The following is a 21,633-nucleotide window of genomic DNA, read 5'->3' as shown; positions in this document are numbered from 1 at the left end:
AAGAAAACTTAACGAAAGGAGACCATAATAAGGAAAATAATACTTGATCAAGCTGGTTCAAACACGCCCCTCCTGCTTTCCCTCCACCGCCCCCCCGGCTTTTCTTTCCCTCTGTCACATTCTCCTCTTTCACTCTCTCCATCACTGACTAAAGTAACTTTTCCACTGAGGGCCACCTGATAGGAAACATTACATCCATACCCCACACACACACACACACACACACACACACACACACACACACACACACAGTGTCACCCTGACTCCCCTCACACTCTCACACTTCACCTCTCCCCTCCCTCAGATTTTTCCCTCTCTCTCTCTCTCTGCTGCTCTGACGCAAGAACTTCAGCTAAAAAAAACGAGCAGAAGGCGCCGAGCAAAAGGCGCCGAGCCAGCGGCACGGAGGCAGCCCTGCTGGGTGACCTGTCAGAGCTGCAATCAAACAACAATACTCACTACCCTGTGGGACTGACTTGATAAAACATCCCCAAACCCCATACAAATGGAAATAAACCGTTTCCTTTCTGTGAAGTGTGTTTTCTGTCTGGTTACCATTCACAACACCAAACTGCCACTGGGGTTAAAGCTGGAGCCCTCAGATCTCCAGTACCTTCACCTGGAGAACATCACTGTACCGTACACTGTATACAGCATTCTATACTGTTGCTATTAAATTGCATGTTATATATTAATTGCTTTGGACTCCATACATCCACACCACTGAGGCACCATGACTCACAAGGAGAAGCTCTCTAAAATCATGAGGAAGAACCAATGAGGCACCATGTCTTAGAAGGAGAAACTCTCTAAAATCATGAGGAAGCACCACTGAGGCACCATGACTCAGAGGGAGAAACTCTCTGGGAACATGAGGAAGAACCACAGAGGCACCATGACTCACAAGGAGAAACTCTCTAAAATCATGAGGAAGAACCAATGAGGCACCATGTCTCAGAAGGAGAAACTCTCTAAAATTATGAAGAACCACCACTGAGGCACCATGACTCAGAAGGAGAAACTCTCTAAAATCATGAGGAAGCACCACTGAGGCACCATGACTCAGAAGGAGAAATTTTCTAGGAACATGAGGAAGAACCACAGAGGCACCATGACTCACAAGGAGAAACTCTCTAAAATGATGAGGAAGAACCAGTGAGGAACCAAGACTCAGAAGAAGAAACTCTCTAAAATGAGGAAGAACCAGTGAGGAACCAAGACTCAGAAGAAGAAACTCTCTAGGAACATGAGGAAGAAATACTGAGGAACCATGTCCCTCAGTGATTTCTGAGATGATGACTGTTGGATAAAGGCTGCACTAACAATGCTGAGGTGAGGCTGACCTGACCATCAGCTGCTGGACAGTGACTACGCTGATTGGAGCTTCCAGTCCTGGCTGTAGTTCTTGTTATTCTGCGTGTGTGCTTGTGTGTACCTGGTTTTCAGGTGTGAGGCGCGGGGGGGAGGCAGGTAAACTCTGTTGCCGTGAAAGCCGCTGTTGGTGGTTCTGCTGCTGCTGGTGTTGCTGTTGATTGTTGTTGGCCATCTCTGCCATCCTCCTCTCCATCTGCTCCAGCCTCTCCAAGATGGACATCCGGAACTGATTATCTACACAAAACACACAAACACACTCTCAGATCATGTGGACCACAAACACACACTCAGATAATCTGGACCACAAACACACTCTCAGATCATGTGGACCACAAACACACTCTCAGATCACTTGGACCACAAACACACACTCCGATAATCTGGACCACAAACACACACTCAGATCATTAGGACCACAAACACACACTCCGGTCATCTGGACCACAAACACACACAAACGCACACTTACATCATCTGGACCACAAACACACACAAATAATCTGGACCACAAACACAGCATCAGATCACTTGGACCACAAACACACACCTGCAGAACACCCAGACACATCCACACCCACTCGCTGTGTACCAGCATTTACTTACTACACTACATATCTAATATACTGTATAATCCAGCAACAAACTACTATATATCTAATATACTGTATAATCCAGCAACAAACTGTACTATATATCTAATATACTGTATAATCCAGCAACAAACTGTACTACATATCTAATATACTGTATAATCCAGCAACAAACTGTACTATATATCTAATATACTGTATAATCCAGCAACAAACTGTACTACATATCTAATATACTGTATAATCCAGCAACAAACTGTACTATATATCTAATATACTGTATAATCCAGCAACAAACTGTACTATATATCTAATATACTGTATAATCCGGCCAAAAGAGTACTATATTTTTAATACACTGCTTTAAACAGATAACATACTGAACTTTAAATCTAATATACTGTATGATGTGAAACAGAGTATTTTGTATATGATGTAATGCACACATTTCCAGTACTGTACTATGTATCACATACACTGTACTATATAATACACCCATAAAACACAGCTGTCTGATGGACAACACTGAGTCAGTGACCCTTCCACTGATTTAATTTCCAGCCAGCAGTGAGGTGTGGACACGGGTCTGACGGGCTGAGGTGTGGACACGGGTCTGATGGGCTGAGGTGTCTATACGGGGCTGATGGGCTGAGGTGTGGACACGGGTCTGATGGGCTGAGGTGTGGACACGGGTCTGATGGGCTGAGGTGTCTATAAGGGTCTGATGGGGTGAGGTGTGGACACGGGTCTGATGGGCTGAGGTGTCTATACGGGGCTGATGGGCTGAGGTGTGGACACGGGTCTGACGGGCTGAGGTGTGGACACGGGTCTGATGGGCTGAGGTGTCTATACGGGGCTGATGGGCTGAGGTGTGGACACGGGTCTGAAGTGCTGAGGTGTGGACACGGGTCTGATGGGCTGAGGTGTCTATACGGGTCTGATGGGGTGAGGTGTGGACATGGGTCTGATGGGCTGAGGTGTCTATACGGGTCTGATGGGCTGAGGTGTGGACACGGGTCTGATGGGCTGAGGTGTCTATACGGGTCTGATGGGCTGAGGTGTGGACACGGGTCTGATGGGCTGAGGTGTCTATACGGGTCTGATGGGGTGAGGTGTCTATACGGGGCTGATTTGCTGAGGTGTCTATACGGGGCTGATGGGCTGAGGTGTCTATACGGGTATGATTGGGTGAGGTGTCTATACGGGTCTGATGGGCTGAGGTGTCTATAGGGGGCTGATGGGCTGAGGTGTGGACACGGGGCTGATGGGCTGAGGTGTGGACACGGGGCTGATGGGCTGAGGTGTCTATACGGGTCTGATGGGCTGAGGTGTGGACACGGGTCTGATGGGCTGAGGTGTCTATACAGGTCTGATGGGCTGAGGTGTCTATACGGGTCTGATGGGCTGAGGTGTCTATACGGGTCTGATGGGCTGAGGTGTGGACACGGGTCTGACGGGCTGAGGTGTCTATACGGGTCTGATGGGCTGAGGTGTGGACACGGGTCTGATGGGCTGAGGTGTGGACACGGGTCTGACGGGCTGAGGTGTGGACACGGGTCTGATGGGCTGAGGTGTCTATACGGGGCTGATGGGCTGAGGTGTGGACACGGGTCTGACGGGCTGAGGTGTGGACACGGGTCTGACGGGCTGAGGTGTGGACACGGGTCTGACGGGCTGAGGTGTCTATACGGGGCTGATGGGCTGAGGTGTCTATATGGGGCTGATGGGCTGAGGTGTCTATACGGGGCTGATGGGCTGAGGTGTCTATACGGGGCTGACGGGCTGAGGTGTGGACACGGGTCTGACGGGCTGAGGTGTGGACACGGGTCTGACGGGCTGAGGTGTCTATACGGGGCTGACGGGCTGAGATGTCTATATGGGTCTGATTGGGTGAGGTGTCTATACGGGTCTGATTGGGTGAGGTGTCTATACGGGGCTGATTTGCTGAGGTGTCTATACGGGGCTGATGGGCTGAGGTGTGGACACGGGTCTGACGGGCTGAGGTGTGGACACGGGTCTGACGGGCTGAGGTGTGGACACGGGTCTGATGGGCTGAGGTGTCTATACGGGTCTGATGGGCTGAGGTGTCTATACGGGTCTGATGGGGTGAGGTGTCTATACGGGGCTGATTTGCTGAGGTGTCTATACGGGGCTGATTTGCTGAGGTGTCTATACGGGGCTGATGGGCTGAGGTGTGGACACGGGTCTGAAGTGCTGAGGTGTGGACACGGGTCTGATGGGCTGAGGTGTCTATACAGGTCTGATGGGGTGAGGTGTGGACATGGGTCTGATGGGCTGAGGTGTCTATACGGGTCTGATGGGCTGAGGTGTGGACACGGGTCTGATGGGCTGAGGTGTCTATACGGGTCTGATGGGCTGAGGTGTGGACACGGGTCTGATGGGCTGAGGTGTCTATACGGGTCTGATGGGGTGAGGTGTCTATACGGGGCTGATGGGCTGAGGTGTCTATACGGGTATGATTGGGTGAGGTGTCTATACGGGTCTGATGGGCTGAGATGTCTATAGGGGGCTGATGGGCTGAGGTGTGGACACGGGGCTGATGGGCTGAGGTGTGGACACGGGTCTGATGGGCTGAGGTGTCTATACGGGTCTGATGGGCTGAGGTGTGGACACGGGTCTGATGGGCTGAGGTGTCTATACAGGTCTGATGGGCTGAGGTGTCTATACGGGTCTGATGGGCTGAGGTGTCTATACGGGTCTGATGGGCTGAGGTGTGGACACGGGTCTGACGGGCTGAGGTGTCTATACGGGTCTGATGGGCTGAGGTGTGGACACGGGTCTGATGGGCTGAGGTGTGGACACGGGTCTGACGGGCTGAGGTGTGGACACGGGTCTGATGGGCTGAGGTGTCTATACGGGGCTGATGGGCTGAGGTGTGGACACGGGTCTGACGGGCTGAGGTGTGGACACGGGTCTGACGGGCTGAGGTGTGGACACGGGTCTGACGGGCTGAGGTGTCTATACGGGGCTGATGGGCTGAGGTGTCTATATGGGGCTGATGGGCTGAGGTGTCTATACGGGGCTGATGGGCTGAGGTGTCTATACGGGGCTGATGGGCTGAGGTGTGGACACGGGTCTGACGGGCTGAGGTGTGGACACGGGTCTGACGGGCTGAGGTGTGGACACGGGTCTGACGGGCTGAGGTGTCTATACGGGGCTGATGGGCTGAGGTGTCTATATGGGGCTGATGGGCTGAGGTGTCTATACGGGGCTGATGGGCTGAGGTGTCTATACGGGGCTGATGGGCTGAGGTGTGGACACGGGTCTGACGGGCTGAGGTGTGGACACGGGTCTGACGGGCTGAGGTGTCTATACGGGGCTGATTGGCTGAGGTGTGTATACGGGGCTGATGGGCTGAGGTGTCTATACGGGTCTGACGGGCTGAGGTGTGGACACGGGTCTGACGGGCTGAGGTGTGGACACGGGTCTGATGGGCTGAGGTGTCTATACGGGGCTGATGGGCTGAGGTGTGGACACGGGTCTGACGGGCTGAGGTGTGGACACGGGTCTGACGGGCTGAGGTGTGGACACGGGTCTGACGGGCTGAGGTGTCTATACGGGGCTGATGGGCTGAGGTGTCTATATGGGGCTGATGGGCTGAGGTGTCTATACGGGGCTGATGGGCTGAGGTGTGGACACGGGTCTGACGGGCTGAGGTGTGGACACGGGTCTGACGGGCTGAGGTGTGGACACGGGTCTGACGGGCTGAGGTGTCTATACGGGGCTGATTGGCTGAGGTGTGTATACGGGGCTGATGGGCTGAGGTGTCTATACGGGGCTGACGGGCTGAGGTGTCTATACGGGGCTGACGGGCTGAGGTGTGGACACGGGGCTGACGGGCTGAGGTGTCTATATGGGTCTGATTGGGTGAGGTGTCTATACGGGTCTGATTGGGTGAGGTGTCTATACGGGGCTGATTTGCTGAGGTGTCTATACGGGGCTGATGGGCTGAGGTGTGGACACGGGTCTGACGGGCTGAGGTGTGGACACGGGTCTGACGGGCTGAGGTGTGGACACGGGTCTGATGGGCTGAGGTGTCTATACGGGTCTGATGGGCTGAGGTGTCTATACGGGTCTGATGGGGTGAGGTGTCTATACGGGGCTGATTTGCTGAGGTGTCTATACGGGGCTGATGGGGTGAGGTGTCTATACGGGTATGATTGGGTGAGGTGTCTATACGGGTCTGATGGGCTGAGGTGTCTATAGGGGGCTGATGGGCTGAGGTGTGGACACGGGGCTGATGGGCTGAGGTGTGGACACGGGTCTGATGGGCTGAGGTGTCTATACGGGTCTGATGGGCTGAGGTGTCTATACGGGTCTGATGGGCTGAGGTGTCTATACAGGTCTGATGGGCTGAGGTGTGGACACGGGTCTGATGGGCTGAGGTGTGGACACGGGTCTGACGGGCTGAGGTGTGGACACGGGTCTGATGGGCTGAGGTGTCTATACGGGTCTGATGGGCTGAGGTGTGGACACGGGTCTGACGGGCTGAGGTGTCTATACGGGTCTGATGGGCTGAGGTGTGGACACGGGTCTGATGGGCTGAGGTGTGGACACGGGTCTGACGGGCTGAGGTGTGGACACGGGTCTGATGGGCTGAGGTGTCTATACGGGGCTGACGGGCTGAGGTGTGGACACGGGTCTGACGGGCTGAGGTGTGGACACGGGTCTGACGGGCTGAGGTGTGGACACGGGTCTGACGGGCTGAGGTGTCTATACGGGGCTGACGGGCTGAGGTGTCTATATGGGGCTGATGGGCTGAGGTGTCTATACGGGGCTGATGGGCTGAGGTGTGGACACGGGTCTGACGGGCTGAGGTGTGGACACGGGTCTGACGGGCTGAGGTGTCTATACGGGGCTGATTGGCTGAGGTGTGTATACGGGGCTGATGGGCTGAGGTGTCTATACGGGTCTGATGGGCTGAGGTGTGGACACGGGTCTGAAGTGCTGAGGTGTGGACACGGGTCTGATGGGCTGAGGTGTCTATACGGGTCTGATGGGGTGAGGTGTGGACACGGGTCTGATGGGCTGAGGTGTCTATACGGGTCTGATGGGCTGAGGTGTGGACACGGGTCTGATGGGCTGAGGTGTCTATACGGGTCTGATGGGCTGAGGTGTGGACACGGGTCTGATGGGCTGAGGTGTCTATACGGGTCTGATGGGGTGAGGTGTCTATACGGGGCTGATTTGCTGAGGTGTCTATACGGGGCTGATGGGCTGAGGTGTCTATACGGGTATGATTGGGTGAGGTGTCTATACGGGTCTGATGGGCTGAGGTGTCTATAGGGGGCTGATGGGCTGAGGTGTGGACACGGGTCTGACGGGCTGAGGTGTGGACACGGGTCTGACGGGCTGAGGTGTCTATACGGGGCTGATGGGCTGAGGTGTCTATATGGGGCTGATGGGCTGAGGTGTCTATACGGGGCTGATTGGCTGAGGTGTGTATACGGGGCTGATGGGCTGAGGTGTGGACACGGGTCTGACGGGCTGAGGTGTCTATACGGGGCTGATTGGCTGAGGTGTGTATACGGGGCTGATGGGCTGAGGTGTGGACACGGGTCTGACGGGCTGAGGTGTGGACACGGGTCTGATGGGCTGAGGTGTCTATACGGGGCTGATGGGCTGAGGTGTGGACACGGGTCTGACGGGCTGAGGTGTGGACACGGGTCTGACGGGCTGAGGTGTGGACACGGGTCTGACGGGCTGAGGTGTCTATACGGGGCTGATGGGCTGAGGTGTCTATATGGGGCTGATGGGCTGAGGTGTCTATACAGGTCTGATGGGCTGAGGTGTGGACACGGGTCTGATGGGCTGAGGTGTGGACACGGGTCTGACGGGCTGAGGTGTGGACACGGGTCTGATGGGCTGAGGTGTGGACACGGGTCTGATGGGCTGAGGTGTCTATACAGGGCTGATGGGCTGAGGTGTCTATACGGGTCTGACGGGCTGAGGTGTGGACACGGGTCTGATGGGCTGAGGTGTCTATACGGGGCTGATGGGCTGAGGTGTGGACACGGGTCTGACGGGCTGAGGTGTGGACACGGGTCTGATGGGCTGAGGTGTCTATACGGGGCTGATGGGCTGAGGTGTCTATATGGGGCTGATGGGCTGAGGTCTCTATACGGGGCTGACGGGCTGAGGTGTCTATACGGGGCTGACGGGCTGAGGTGTGGACACGGGGCTGACGGGCTGAGGTGTCTATACGGGGCTGATGGGCTGAGGTGTCTATACGGGGCTGACGGGCTGAGGTGTGGACACGGGGCTGACGGGCTGAGGTGTCTATACGGGGCTGACGGGCTGAGGTGTGGACACGGGTCTGATGGGCTGAGGTGTCTATACGGGGCTGATGGGCTGAGGTGTCTATACGGGGCTGATGGGCTGAGGTGTCTATACGGGGCTGATGGGCTGAGGTGTCTATACGGGTCTCTGACGATTCTCTGAGTCTTTAATGAGATTCTGCACCGTAGACGATGAAAAGCAGAAGCTCTTTGCTGTTTTATGTTGAGAGACGTTCTTCTTGAATTGTTGCTCTATTTGATGGTCCAGTCTTTCACAGAGTGGTGACCCCTCCTCCTCCTTCCTTCTGAAAGACTCCGCCTCTCTGAGCTGCTCTTTATACCCAGTCATGTTACTGACCTGCTGCCAATCAACCACCAGGTGTTTTTTTTTAAGCATTACTCAACTCTACCAGCCTTCGGTTCCCCCGTCCCAACTTTTTGGATGTGTTGTTGGCATCAAAATCAAAATTTGCTTATTTTTTCTTAAAATTTAAAAATAAATAAACAAACAAATAAATACAATTTCTCAGTTTCAACATTTGATCTGTTGTCTTTGTACCCTTTTCACTGAAATATAGGGTTTAAACAATTCACATTTCATTATTCACACACACACAACCGCTACCTGAGTGAGTGTCTGTGTCTGTGTGTGTGTGTGTGTGTGTGATTGTGTGTTCCAGATTTACTGCTTCAGTCAGAGTAGGTGCTGACAGGTGACTTAAACTTTTACTGGTGCCACACACGGAAGCTTAAACACACTCACACACACACACACACACACACACACACACACCCTCAAAGACAAGCAAGGACACGGCTTTCACAAAGCCAGGAGTAAAAGAAGAATTACACTCAGATGTGTGTGTGTGTGTGTGTGTCTGATAAGTGTATCATGTCTCTCTAATCCTTCGCATGGAAACTATTCACTCTGATCTCGCCTCAGTCATCCCATCAACGATCACCATGAACGTGTGTGTGTGTGTGTGTGTATGTTGGAGTGTGTCCAGTCCAGGAGGAGACCCCACTAATGCAACATGATCCACAGATCCTGGAACACACACTCACGCAATTGTAATGCCATTAGAGGACGTAAGGGACTTTGTATATACCCAGATACATTCAAAATCACTGTGTTTTTGTATCCAGACCTTTCTGAGGACCCAATGTTCTCGTAATGATAGGAAAGCATTACTGTGTAATGTGAAGGACCCCACAAAGATAGTTAAACAATGTCAATGAAGGTTCTCAAGTAGTACAATGTTAGTGAGGTCCTCAAAAAACATGGAACTACAATGTCAAAAAGACTCAAAAAGACAGTAATATGATGTTGATAAGGGTCCAAAAAAAACAACTACAGTAATACAAATCATTGCAGAGGTCTGCAAAAAGATATTACTACAAAGTTATTACAGGTCCTCGAAAAAGATAATGTAATGCAAGTGGAGGTCCTCACAAAGACATGGCATAACTTCGGTAGGTCACAATGATAGTTATACAATGTCAATGGAGACTCACAAAAAGATAATAGTAATTATTAATATAACATCAATACAGTTCTTCAAAAAGACAGTGAGGTGATATTAATAGGTGTCCAAAAAACATAAAATCAATGGAGGTCTGGAAAAAGATACAGATGCAGGTCTTCAAAAGAGAACGAGTAATCTAATGTAGGTGGAGGTCCTCACAAAGTTCGTAATACAATGTCAGTAATGTCCTGATAAAGATATTAAGATTGTGTGTTTTAGTCAGAAACTGCATGTAAATAAAACAGAAACAGCACATAAACAGATCAGTAGACTAACTGTGCACTGTGTGTTTGGTGTTCACACACGTGGCCTACCTACAGCATCTTCCTCCATCACAGCTCAATCCTCAGCAAATCACTCACACACGCACAAAACCTCACAGCCGCATCCCGGCAGCTGCGGTTATCTTCTCTTCCCTCTCTATTGATCTGTCCCTCTTTATTCCCCCGCTCTCTCGCTCTCTCGCTCTCTCTCTCTCTCTCTCTGTGGGATTACATGCACAGCACAGTCAGTGTGTTAGTGTGAGAGCAGGATGCAGCGGGAGAGGAGAGGAGGATGGGAGGAGAGAGAGCGAGGGAAGACAAGGAAAGACAAAAAGAGGAGGACAGAGTCGACTCAGTAAACACACACACACACACACACACACAGGCGTCACAGCGTTAAAAGAGGAGCCTAGCTACACACAACACAGACACACAACACAAACACACACACACACACACACACACACAATACACAGACAGGTATAGAGCGAAACAACAGGGCAGGGGAAGAGATAGACAGAGAGAGGGAGAGAGACAGAGAGAGGGAGAGAGGGAGAGAGACAGAGAGAGGGAGAGAGGGAGAGACAGAGAGAGGGAGAGACAGAGAGAGGGAGAGAGGGAGAGAGAGAGAGAGAGAGAGAGAGAGAGAGAGAGAGAGAGAGAATCAGTTAAGCCAAATTGTCCCAGAAGAAAAAAGGTACGAATTTTCCACTCAGAGGGAAAAAAAATAAAAAAGGAAAACTCCACACGCGTCCGATCTGCACCAGGGAAAGTCCCGAATGAGGACCCCCACACGGCCCACCTCGAGCGTGTGTGTGTTCACATTCCTGTACCCAGACACAGCCTGCCAGAGAGGAAAGACAGAGAGAGAGAGAGAGAGAGAGAGAGAGAGAGAGAGAGAGAGAGAGAGAGAGAGAGACAGAGAGAGAGAGAGAGAGAGAGAGAGACAGGGAGAGAGAGAGAGAGAGACAGAGAGAGAGAGACAGAGAGAGAGAGAGAGAGAGAGAGAGAGAGACAGAGAGAGAGAGAGAGAGAGAGAGAGAGAGAGAGAGAGAGACAGAGAGAGACAGAGAGAGAGAGAGACAGAGAGAGACAGAGAGAGAGAGAGAGAGAGAGACAGGGAGAGAGAGAGAGAGAGAGACAGAGAGAGAGAGACAGAGAGAGAGAGAGAGAGAGAGAGAGAGAGAGAGAGACAGAGAGAGACAGAGAGAGAGAGAGAGAGAGAGAGAGAGAGACAGGGAGAGAGAGAGAGAGAGAGACAGAGAGAGAGAGACAGAGAGAGAGAGAGAGAGAGAGAGAGAGAGAGAGACAGAGAGAGAGAGAGAGAGAGAGAGAGAGAGAGAGACAGGGAGAGAGAGAGAGAGAGAGAGAGAGAGACAGAGAGAGAGACAGGGAGAGAGAGACAGAGAGAGAGAGAGAGACAGAGTGAAAGAGAGAGGGGGGGGGGGGGGGGGGGGGGGGGGGGGGGTGAGGTGGTATAGAGTGAGACCCCCCCCCCCCCCCGGTCTCAGGGGTTTAAATAGATTTAGCCCTGAGACAGAAATAGACCACCACACTGAACTCCTCACACACACACACACACACACACACACACCTACAATCACTCTCACACACACACACACACACACACACAGTACTGAGCTTAACTCTGAGATAAAGTAACCATGTTACACAATAAAGAGTCGGGGGGGGGGCAGATTAACAAGGTAACCAGGATAACAGGCCAAAGCAGTAACACGCTAAAGGGATGACAGTTTAAAGTGAAGCACAGGCAGCGTTACGGAACGACAGGCTAACAGGCTAACGAAGCATAGAGATCAAAGCAACGACAGGCTGACCGCGTGGTGACCGCGTGGTGACCGCATAGTGACCGCGTGGTGACCGCGTGGTGACCGCATAGTGACCGCGTGGTGACCGCGTGGTGTGCGGTCAGCCAGTGTTACAGGATGACAGGAAACAGGCTTTCGAGGGTTAAGGAGTCAAAGCAGTACCAGTTACAGGGCTGACCGGGTAACAGTGAAGCCGGCCATCAGACCAACTGCCTCAGATTCACAAAAACAGGTCAGCTCCGTAACAGGTCACCGCTAGTACAGGGTCCCGGAACGCTGGGCTGAACGGATGAGCAGGATAAGAAGCTACAGCGGTAACAGGTTAAAGAGATCACAGACTGACTCAGTAGGATGCCGACAGACGTACGTGGCTACGGAATGACGGAATGACAGGCTAAACAGGCTAAACAGGCTTCCCATTCATATCAGCACCGATCATCTCTTAACGTCCACAGGTCCAGGTCAGGGGTTTTTATGTGCTAACGGAGATGACGGATGGACGGACGGCCGGACGGACCGATGGACAGACAGACGGACGGACCGACGGACGGACGGACCGACGAACAGACATACGGACAGACGGACCGACGAACAGACATACGGACAGACGGACGAACAGACGGACAGACCGATTAACAGACGGACGGACGGATGGACAGACAGTCGGACTGACGGACAGACGGACCAGTGGACAGACGGACCGACAGACAGATGGACAGATGAACAGACAGACCGATGGACGGACGGACCGATGGACAGACGGACAGATGGACCGACAGTCCGATGGACAGACAGATGGACAGACTGATGGACCGACGGACAGATGGACAGACGGACGGACGGACAGATGGACCGACAGACCGATGGACAGACGGACCGATGGACAGATGGACCGACAGTCCGATGGACAGACAGATGGACAGACTGATGGACCGACGGACAGATGGACCGACAGACCGATGGACAGACGGACGGACGGACGGACCGACGGACAGATGGACCGACAGACCGATGGACAGACGGACGGACGGACAGATGGACCGACAGACCGATGGACAGATGGACGGACGGACAGACAGATGGCCCGACAGACAGACGGACAGATGGACCGACAGACCGATGGACAGACGGACGGACGGACCAATGGACAGACGGACCGACGGACGAATGGACACGGCTGACTGCTTCTGCGTGTAACAGCTGCGTCAGGGAACCTTTACTGTGTGACCGTGCTGTATAGAGGCGATTCAGCACAGTCGTAGCAAAAAAAGGTTCTGTAGGGTTCTTTAGCTTGGAACAATAGCGGAACCCTTTGGGGTGCTAGACAGACCAAAAAGGTTTGATACAGAACCATCTACATGACGTTCTTCATCAATCTGAAGAACCGCCTCACAATGCAGAGACCGATTTCATTATGCAAAGGGTTCTTTGACTGTTCATGGTTCTAAGTAGAACCATTTTCTTTACCGTCAAAGAACCATCAAACCACCCAACTCAGTATGAGGATGATTTAGCCAGGAGACCAGGACCCCGTCCCTCCATCCTGTCCGCCACCCACAGGTCTTTAAAGGACCCATAACCCTGAAAACTGAGCTTTCCTCACTTTTATACAATAAAAGACACTGAATTAGTACATAAAAGTTGTGATCTCACAGCCACCATTCAGCTACAGCAGTTTAGCTCCACCTATTTAGCTACAGCGGTTTAGCTCCACCCATTCAGCTACAGCAGTTTAGCTCCACCTATTTAGCTACAGCGGTTTAGCTCCACCCATTCAGCTACAGCAGTTTAGCCCCACCCATTCAGCTACAGCAGTTTAGCCCCACCCATTCAGCTACAGCAGTTTAGCTCCACCCATTCAGCTACAGCAGATTAGCCCCTACCATTCAGCTACAGCAGTTTAGCCCCACCCATTCAGCAACAGCGGTTTAGCCCCACCCATTCAGCTACAGCAGTTTAGCCCCACCCATTCAGCTACAGCAGTTTAGCCCCACCCATTCAGCTACAGCGGTTTACCCCACCCATTCAGCTACAGCAGTTAAGCCCCACCCATTCAGCTACAGCGGTTTAGCCCCGCCCATTCAGCAACAGCGGTTTAGCCCCGCCCATTCAGCTACAGCAGTTTAGCCCCACCCATTCAGCTACAGCAGTTTAGCCCCACCCATTCAGCTACAGCAGTTTAGCCCCACCCATTCAGCTACAGCAGTTTAGCCCCACCCATTCAGCTACAGCAGTTTAGCCCCACCCATTCAGTCTACAGCAATTTAGCCCCACCCATTCAGCTACAAAAGTTGAGCCCCACCCATAAAGCTTTAGCAGTTTAGCTCCACCCATTCAGCTACAGCAGTTTAGCCCCACCCATTCAGCTACAGCAGTTTAGCCCCACCCATAAAGCTTTAGCAGTTTAGCCCCACCCATTCAGCTACAGCAGTTTAGCCCCACCCATTCAGCTACAGCAGTTTAGCCCCACCCATTCAGATCTCAGAGCTCATTTGCATACACCAGTCTGAAAGGCACAGTAAGAAGACCCGCCTGTGTAACTTTTAGTGAAAAACGAGAACCCAGACGTTCCGAGTGAGTGACCGTACTGACCGTCCAGTGAAAGCCAGTCGAGCTGAGAGCTCGGCAGAGACGCGGCGTTACGAGCGCGGTACTCAAACAGAACAGACGAGGAAACAGCGTCCATATCCTTCATCACCCGGAGAGCCACCAGGCCAGCTTCATGAGCTGCAGAGAGAGAGAGAGAGAGAGAGAGAGAGACAGAGAGAGAGAGAGAGAGAGAGAGAGAGAGAGAGAGAGAGAGAGAGAGACAGAGAGAGAGAGAGAGAGAGAGAGAGAGAGAGAGAGACAGAGAGAGAGAGAGAGACAGAGAGAGAGAGAGAGACAGAGAGAGAGAGAGAGAGAGAGAGAGAGAGAGAGAGAGACAGAGAGAGAGAGAGAGACAGAGAGAGAGAGAGAGAGAGAGAGACAGAGAGAGAGAGAGAGACAGAGAGAGAGAGACAGAGAGAGAGACAGAGAGAGAGACAGAGAGAGAGAGAGAGACAGAGAGAGAGAGAGAGAGACAGAGAGAGAGACAGAGAGAGAGAGAGAGACAGAGAGAGAGAGAGAGAGAGAGACAGAGAGAGAGAGAGAGAGAGAGAGAGAGAGACAGAGAGAGAGACAGAGAGAGAGAGAGAGAGAGACAGAGAGAGAGAGAGAGAGAGAGAGAGAGACAGAGAGACAGAGAGAGAGACAGAGAGAGAGAGAGAGAGACAGAGAGAGAGAGAGAGAGAGAGAGAGAGAGACAGAGAGAGAGACAGAGAGAGAGAGAGAGAGACAGAGAGAGAGAGAGAGAGAGAGAGAGAGAGAGAGAGAGACAGAGAGACAGAGAGAGAGAGAGAGAGAGACAGAGAGAGAGACAGAGAGAGAGAGAGAGAGACAGAGAGAGAGAGAGAGAGACAGAGAGAGACAGAAACAGAGAGAGACAGAGACAGAGAGACAGAGAGAGAGACAGAGAGAGAGACAGAGAGAGAGACAGAGAGAGAGAGAGAGAGACAGAAACAGAGAGAGACAGAGACAGAGAGACAGAGAGAGAGAGAGAGAGAGACAGAGAGAGGGAGACAGTTAAGCCAAATTGTCCCAGAAGGAACCCTTTCATCAGCCAAAGTGCTTCGAGTGTTGTGGCTCTATATAGAACCATTATCTTACTGAAGAACCCCTGAAGAACCGTCGTCTTTAAGCCTGCAGTCTGGTTACCAGTCTAACTGTCAGGGCTGGAGTTACCATGTGCTCAGCTCCGTGTGATAAACGCAGTGGGCCGTAAGCCGACCTGCTCCCCCTGCAGGACACATCGTTAGACAGAGCACAGCGCCCTCCAGTGGACACTCGCCCACACTGCACTGCTTTAAACCAGCTGTACACTCGCTTCACAGAGCAGAGCTGGAAAAGGCACTTCAGTTCAAAGAGCTCACACAGTTCCTGGCCCCCGGAGCTTTACAGCTGTGTGCAAAGGTCTGAGCACATCCTCTAAACGAGGGGTGTCAAACTCAACTAATTAACAAAAAATCTTCCAGATAAAACAACAGGCTGCGTTCGCTACAGACAACGGTCACCTCCAAATGCCCCGGGGTACAGCAGGTCTGCCCGAACTGGACTCCAGGCACCTTGTCTCTGTGTGTGACTGCTGACCTGTAGACTGCTGTTTGGGTTAGGACGCACATTGTGTTGCAGTGCATGCTGGGGACTGTAGTGCAGCTCAGGGTGAAACGGGCTGATAATGAGAATAACTCTGCGGCTGAACGGGCTGAATCACAGACCCGCAGAACCCACTTCATTTTCATGAATTTAACAAACCAGGGTAAAAATAAAAGACAAAAGCTCATCTGTGAAAAAGCTGTTTAGATTTTATAGGTTAGCTTATTTCTCCTAATATGCTGAACTCAAATAAACATATAATAAATAAAATTTACACTTTATATTTCAGATGGTTATTTTGCGATGTGCTGAGTGTTATGCGTTGACTTATTTTCACTAACCACATTTATGTGCAGCCTAATAATCCATTAATAATCTGACTAAAAGCTCAATAAAAGTAGAATACGTCGGAATGTCTAGTCTGATTGAGGCCATTCGGAATACAGTTCCTATCTGACTGAACGAGGTGAGCAATCCTGTAAATAATCCATTAAATAGAAGAATAATATCCGTGTAAACGCCTGTATCCGATTACGTTCCCTATCGGAAAGTTTCAGTCCGTTCTGCATGAGCGTCGCGTCACAGTGAGAGTTTATACCGTTCAACACGGCGGAGCAGAAACTGGTCTGCAGAGGAGACGAAGTTCATGCTCTGATCTTTAAAAGACGGCGGTGGGACGGACGTCCAGCTTGTGCGTCTCAGAGCACGACGTCTTCCTCTCGGCCTTCTTTAATAAGGACGTGTGAAGGACGTTTTCCTGAGTCTGACGTCATTTTAAAGCAGTTAAATACACAATCACTGCTCACTGCTGCTCATCTCACTCTGACTGGACCTCACATGATGCTGGTTGTCATGGTAACGTTTACACTAAGTGGGTGTCCATGCATAATTCTGGGTCAGATTACTTGTAGCGAGCATGTAAACACAGCCAGTGAGAAAATCTAGTGTTTAATTATGCATATGATTGTATACAGGCCTGTATTACTTACTAATCTGTTTAGCTCTCTTTTCTAAAGCAGTACTCAACAGGAGAATTCAGCAGACAAACTGCACATGATCAATATTTAACAACGTCTGTTTATGTTACAGTTAAAAAAGACACAGAATTCAATGATAAAGTTTACTCGTTTAATTCCTGTCGTGACTCCGCTAGTACAGCTTATTCTTACGCTCACCTGGGCAGTAGCAGCGCAGCACACCTGGCTGGATCAGCGAGGCAGGTACTATACTCTGATCAAACATGCACGAGTACCGGCCACTCACTTCTGACCACGGGCCAGTTATCAGCACCTTCACCCCACCCTGAGAAAAGAGAGGGAGACAGTTCACGCTCACAGTAAAGAGACAGGCTAATGTTGCTAACATCTAATGGAAGCTTATGCCCTACCGATTAGCATGGCGCTAAAAAACCACAGCCTGTAGCTAAAGACAGAAGCAGGAGCTCTCAAAGCCGGGGGTCGAACGACGACTTCAGTCCAGACTGAATTTAGTTCAGTATCTATTCCAGAATAACGGCTCCTCCCTTCATCATCTCCTCATTAACTCCAGATCAGAAAACAGCATCACACAAACATCCTGACTGGACTAAACCTCCTAAATCCTGTCCTGACTTTAGGATGAAGCCCAGCAGGGTCCTGACTCCTGTTTAAGGCCCGTTTCTCTGGTTCTGAGGCGGCTGAGTCAGGCAGCGTAGTTCACTACCAGCATAATGAGCTCCATTTATTCCTACTGTAAAACGCGGCTTTCACTGGGAGATGTTTTTCTCTTCTAACTCTGTGTTTTAAACATCTCAGACGCTGCCGACTCGAACTCCACCGCCCCTCTGACCACCTTCCTGTGTTAATGTAGATGATGGAGTATTACAGTGATGGAGGTGAATAATGAGGAGGCAGAGCTGAACGGGTGTCTGTTTATTAGGAGGAGGAACGTTAGCACGCTCGGCTAAAGCGTTTGGGAAATGGAGACTGAAACTGGGGAGCGGCGACACTGATAAACAGCAGGGGGCGACACTGATAAACAACAGGGGGAGCTCTGATAAACAGCAGGGGGAGCTCTGATAAACAGCAGGGGGAGCTCTGATAAACAGCAGGGGGCGACTCTGATAAACAGCAGGGGGAGCTCTGATAAACAGCAGGGGGGTGAGTCTGATAAACAGCAGGGGGGGACTCTGATAAACAGCAGGGGGAGCTCTGATAAACAGCAGGGGGCGCTCTGATAAACAGCAGGGGGAGCTCTGATAAACAGCAGGGGGCGCTCTAATAAACAGCAGGGGGAGCTCTGATAAACAGCAGGGGGCGCTCTGATAAACAGCAGGGGGCGACTCTGATAAACAGCAGGGGGAGCTCTGATAAACAGCAGGGGGCGCTCTGATAAACAGCAGGGGGTGAGTCTGATAAACAACAGGGGGAGCGCTGATAAACAGCAGGGGGCGACTCTGATAAACAGCAGGGGGCGACTCTGATAAACAGCAGGGCGACTCTGATAAACAGCAGGGGGCGACTCTGATAAACAGCAGGGCGACTCTGATAAACAGCAGGGGGCGACTCTGATAAACAGCAGGGGAGCTCTGATAAACAGCAGGGGGCGCCTCTGATAAACAGCAGGGGGAGCTCTGATAAACAGCAGGGGGCGACTCTGATAAACAGCAGGGGGCGACTCTGATAAACAGCAGGGGAAGCTCTGATAAACAGCAGGGGGCGACTCTGATAAACAGCAGGGGGCGACTCTGATAAACAGCAGGGGGCGCTGTGTGCGTACAGTCGGTTGGTAAGACACATGTATGAACATCTGCTCCTTGTTAGCTACGTTAACACGTTTCCACTGACTGGAATTATCACTTTGATGTATCGGTGGTGAAGCGCCTCACCTCTGGGTAAGACCACTCAGGGGAGAAGTCGGTGATGCTGGCCAGACGTGGGGTCTCTTCGGGTGGTCCAGAGTGCTGCGCGTGGGGTAGTGTGTGTGTGGGCGTGAGGAGTGAGTAGGGCAGGAAGGAGGTGGAGGGCATCGGCTGGGGCGGGACCATGTACCTGACTGGGAAAGCTGGCGGGGCTGGAGCAGGAGGAGCACTCGTCTCCTCAGTGATGAGCTCAGATATGAGGTCTGGGAAGGTGGAGTCAAACGACAGCTCCGTCTCCCCCCCGCCGGGGTGGGTGGGGTCTGAGCTGTTGGCAGTGTCCATGGGCGTCTCGTCGGGTTCGAGCTCTCGAAGGACGGTGGCGTTGATGGGCGGAGACGGTTCCTCTTTCACTCGGACCGGACTGGCATTCCCAGCGTGTGTGTGCGCGTGCGAGTGTGTGTTAGTGTGTGTGTCGGAGTGTGTGAACAGAGCTGGCTGACTCAGGCTGTGCCTCAGACCCCGGACCGGCGGCCGCGGGGGGTGGGTCATCAGGAGGTCAGACTGAGCCTCGTTAGGCCTGAACTCCGCCCTCTCTGCGTGAGCTGGCGGCTGATTGGTCTGTCGCTGTTTGGGTGAGAGCTGTTTGGGTATAGTTTGGTTAAGTTGGAGCTGACTGCCTGACAGATGGCTCGCCTGCTGATTGGTTGACGAGTGCTGTGAAGGCAAAAGCTGATTGGCTTGTAGCTGGCTTAGTGACAGAGGACTGGGCGGGGCACCGTTCTCCCTTCCAATTAGCAGGGCTTGTCCGTTAGCGTCTGGATACCGGGAGGCAGAGCGTTGGTGAGCTGCGTCCAATGGGGACGAAGTGCCCTGTTCGCCAAGGGCGGGGCTTAGCGGGCGGGTCAGCGAATCAAGGCCTAGGGAAGAGTCTAGGCACAGCGGGGGGAGGGAGCGGGCAGGGCATGAGGGGGAGAGAGAGAACGAGAGTGAGGGAGAGAGAGAGGACGAGCTGGGGGTGGAGGTGGGGGGAGAGAGAGAAGAGAGGGACGAGGGAGGAGAAATTGGGGAGAGAGAGAGCGCCAGAGACGGAGGCTGAGGAGAGGAAGAAGGGGGTGGGGTCCGGCAGGACGCGCTGGGGTTATTCGCCTGATTGGGCGGGGTAAGGGAGGAGCCTCCGTAGGTTTGGCCCTGTTTGGGGCTGTTGAGGAATGAGTCGGGGTCGAAGGGCAGTGGGGCAGAGGGAGTAGGGCCAGCGGCAGGGGGGGAGTCTGTCGCTGGCGGAGGTGGAGCCATTAAGGAGGGAGACGGTGAGGGTGGGCGGAGCAAAGCGCCAGACGCGTCTGAAAGGATGCGATCCGTCAGCAGAAGTCCTCCTATCACAGGGCTTTGCAGGAGAGTAAGTGACAAAGTAGCCACACCCTGACTAGGCGACACTGAGTGAGGGGGCGGGGCTGGGCTGGGTGGGGAGGCAGCAGTTGGAGGAGAGGGCGTGTCCGGTTTGGGTGGCACAGGTGATAGGACTATTCTTCCACCGGCATGTGTGAGTGACAGGTGGGCAGAGCCCAGCTCACCTTTAGACTCCTCACCACCCCGCCCCAGTGCTGCTGTTGTCATGACGATCAAAGCGTTCTGCGGCAAGGCCACGGTTGCCAGGCCGCTGCGCTGGTCACTGTAAAAACTGTTTCCGTTGCTAAGGGCGATAGTTGCCGCGCGCTGAGTTTGGGGCGGGCTGGAAGAGGATGAGGAGGAGGAAGGGGAGGACATGTTCCCGTTGTCCGCGGCGACCGCCGGGCTGGAGCCTCCTGGCCTAACAGAAGGAGGCGCTCTTTCAGAGGCTGCGCCTCCAGACGAAGCCTCTCCCGCCCCAGCCTCTCTGCTGGCTCCGCCCCCTGAGCCCTCATTGGTGAGGTTCTGCACCTCGGTGAGGGCGGGGTAGGGGGAGGGGCGGCTCGGCAGTTTGGGGGAGATGATCCGATGTTTGGTGCTGTTACACCGGTGAGGAATGTTCACTCCAGGAGAACCTGCACACGCACACACACACACACACACACACACACACACAAATACAAACGTGTGTTAGTGTGTGTGTTAATTAGAACAGCAGTGCTCCAGATTAGTGTGTCTCCCTTTCACATTTATGTGTGTATGTCACCTTGGTTACAGAGCCAGGTGTGCGTGTGTTACCGTGTTTACAGGTGTGTGTGGATGGTTGGGGTATGTTACAGAGGCAGGTATGTATGCATGTTACCATGGTTACAGAGGCAGGTATGTATGCATGTTACCGTGGTTACAGAGGCAGGTGTGTGTGCATGTTACCGTGGTTACAGAGGCAGGTGTGTGTGCGTGGTTGGGGTTTGGTCTGTTGCGACTCCAGGATCTGCTGCACCAGCTGCTCTATAGAGAGCTCTGCCCCATTCCCACAGGACCACTTCATACTGTGGACTGAACACACAACACACACACACACACACACACACACACACACACACACACAGTGTAAGTTCCTCCAGTTCTAGATAAAGCTCGGATTAAGTTCTTATCTCTGAGGGTTTAAGTTCTGATGGGTTACTCACACATGGGTTTGAGCTGCGAGATGAGCTCGTCGCGGCTCCAGCGGAGTCCGTCCCGGCGGTCAGCGACGGCACAAAGAACCGGCCCACATGCCTTCCCACTGTCCTCCACACTCGGCACATTCAGATAGTGGACCAGCACGATGTCCGGGTTCTACACACACACACAC

General features: G+C 52.7%; 1 protein-coding gene across 3 annotated transcripts in view; it reads right to left on the bottom strand.

Annotated features, from left to right (window-relative positions):
* The window catches only part of camta2 (calmodulin binding transcription activator 2), a 56,291-nt gene that overhangs the window by 16,255 nt on the left and 18,403 nt on the right, over window positions 1-21,633 (bottom strand). For all 3 annotated transcript variants that reach the window (XM_037541081.1, XM_037541079.1, XM_037541080.1), the window contains exons 7-12: window positions 21,467-21,617; window positions 21,210-21,335; window positions 18,921-20,914; window positions 17,230-17,356; window positions 14,474-14,608; window positions 1,436-1,608 (exon numbers count right to left, since the gene is read on the bottom strand). In XM_037541081.1, the coding sequence (XP_037396978.1) occupies window positions 1,436-1,608; window positions 14,474-14,608; window positions 17,230-17,356; window positions 18,921-20,914; window positions 21,210-21,335; window positions 21,467-21,617 (2,706 nt within the window). The remainder of the gene's footprint in view (window positions 1-1,435; window positions 1,609-14,473; window positions 14,609-17,229; window positions 17,357-18,920; window positions 20,915-21,209; window positions 21,336-21,466; window positions 21,618-21,633) is intronic.

The sequence above is a fragment of the Pygocentrus nattereri genome, chromosome 9 (assembly GCF_015220715.1).
Source record: "Pygocentrus nattereri isolate fPygNat1 chromosome 9, fPygNat1.pri, whole genome shotgun sequence".
Taxonomy (NCBI): Eukaryota; Metazoa; Chordata; class Actinopteri; order Characiformes; family Serrasalmidae; genus Pygocentrus; species Pygocentrus nattereri.
The sequence above is the reverse complement of the archived record's forward strand: the minus strand, read 5'-3'. Positions and strand labels throughout refer to the sequence as shown.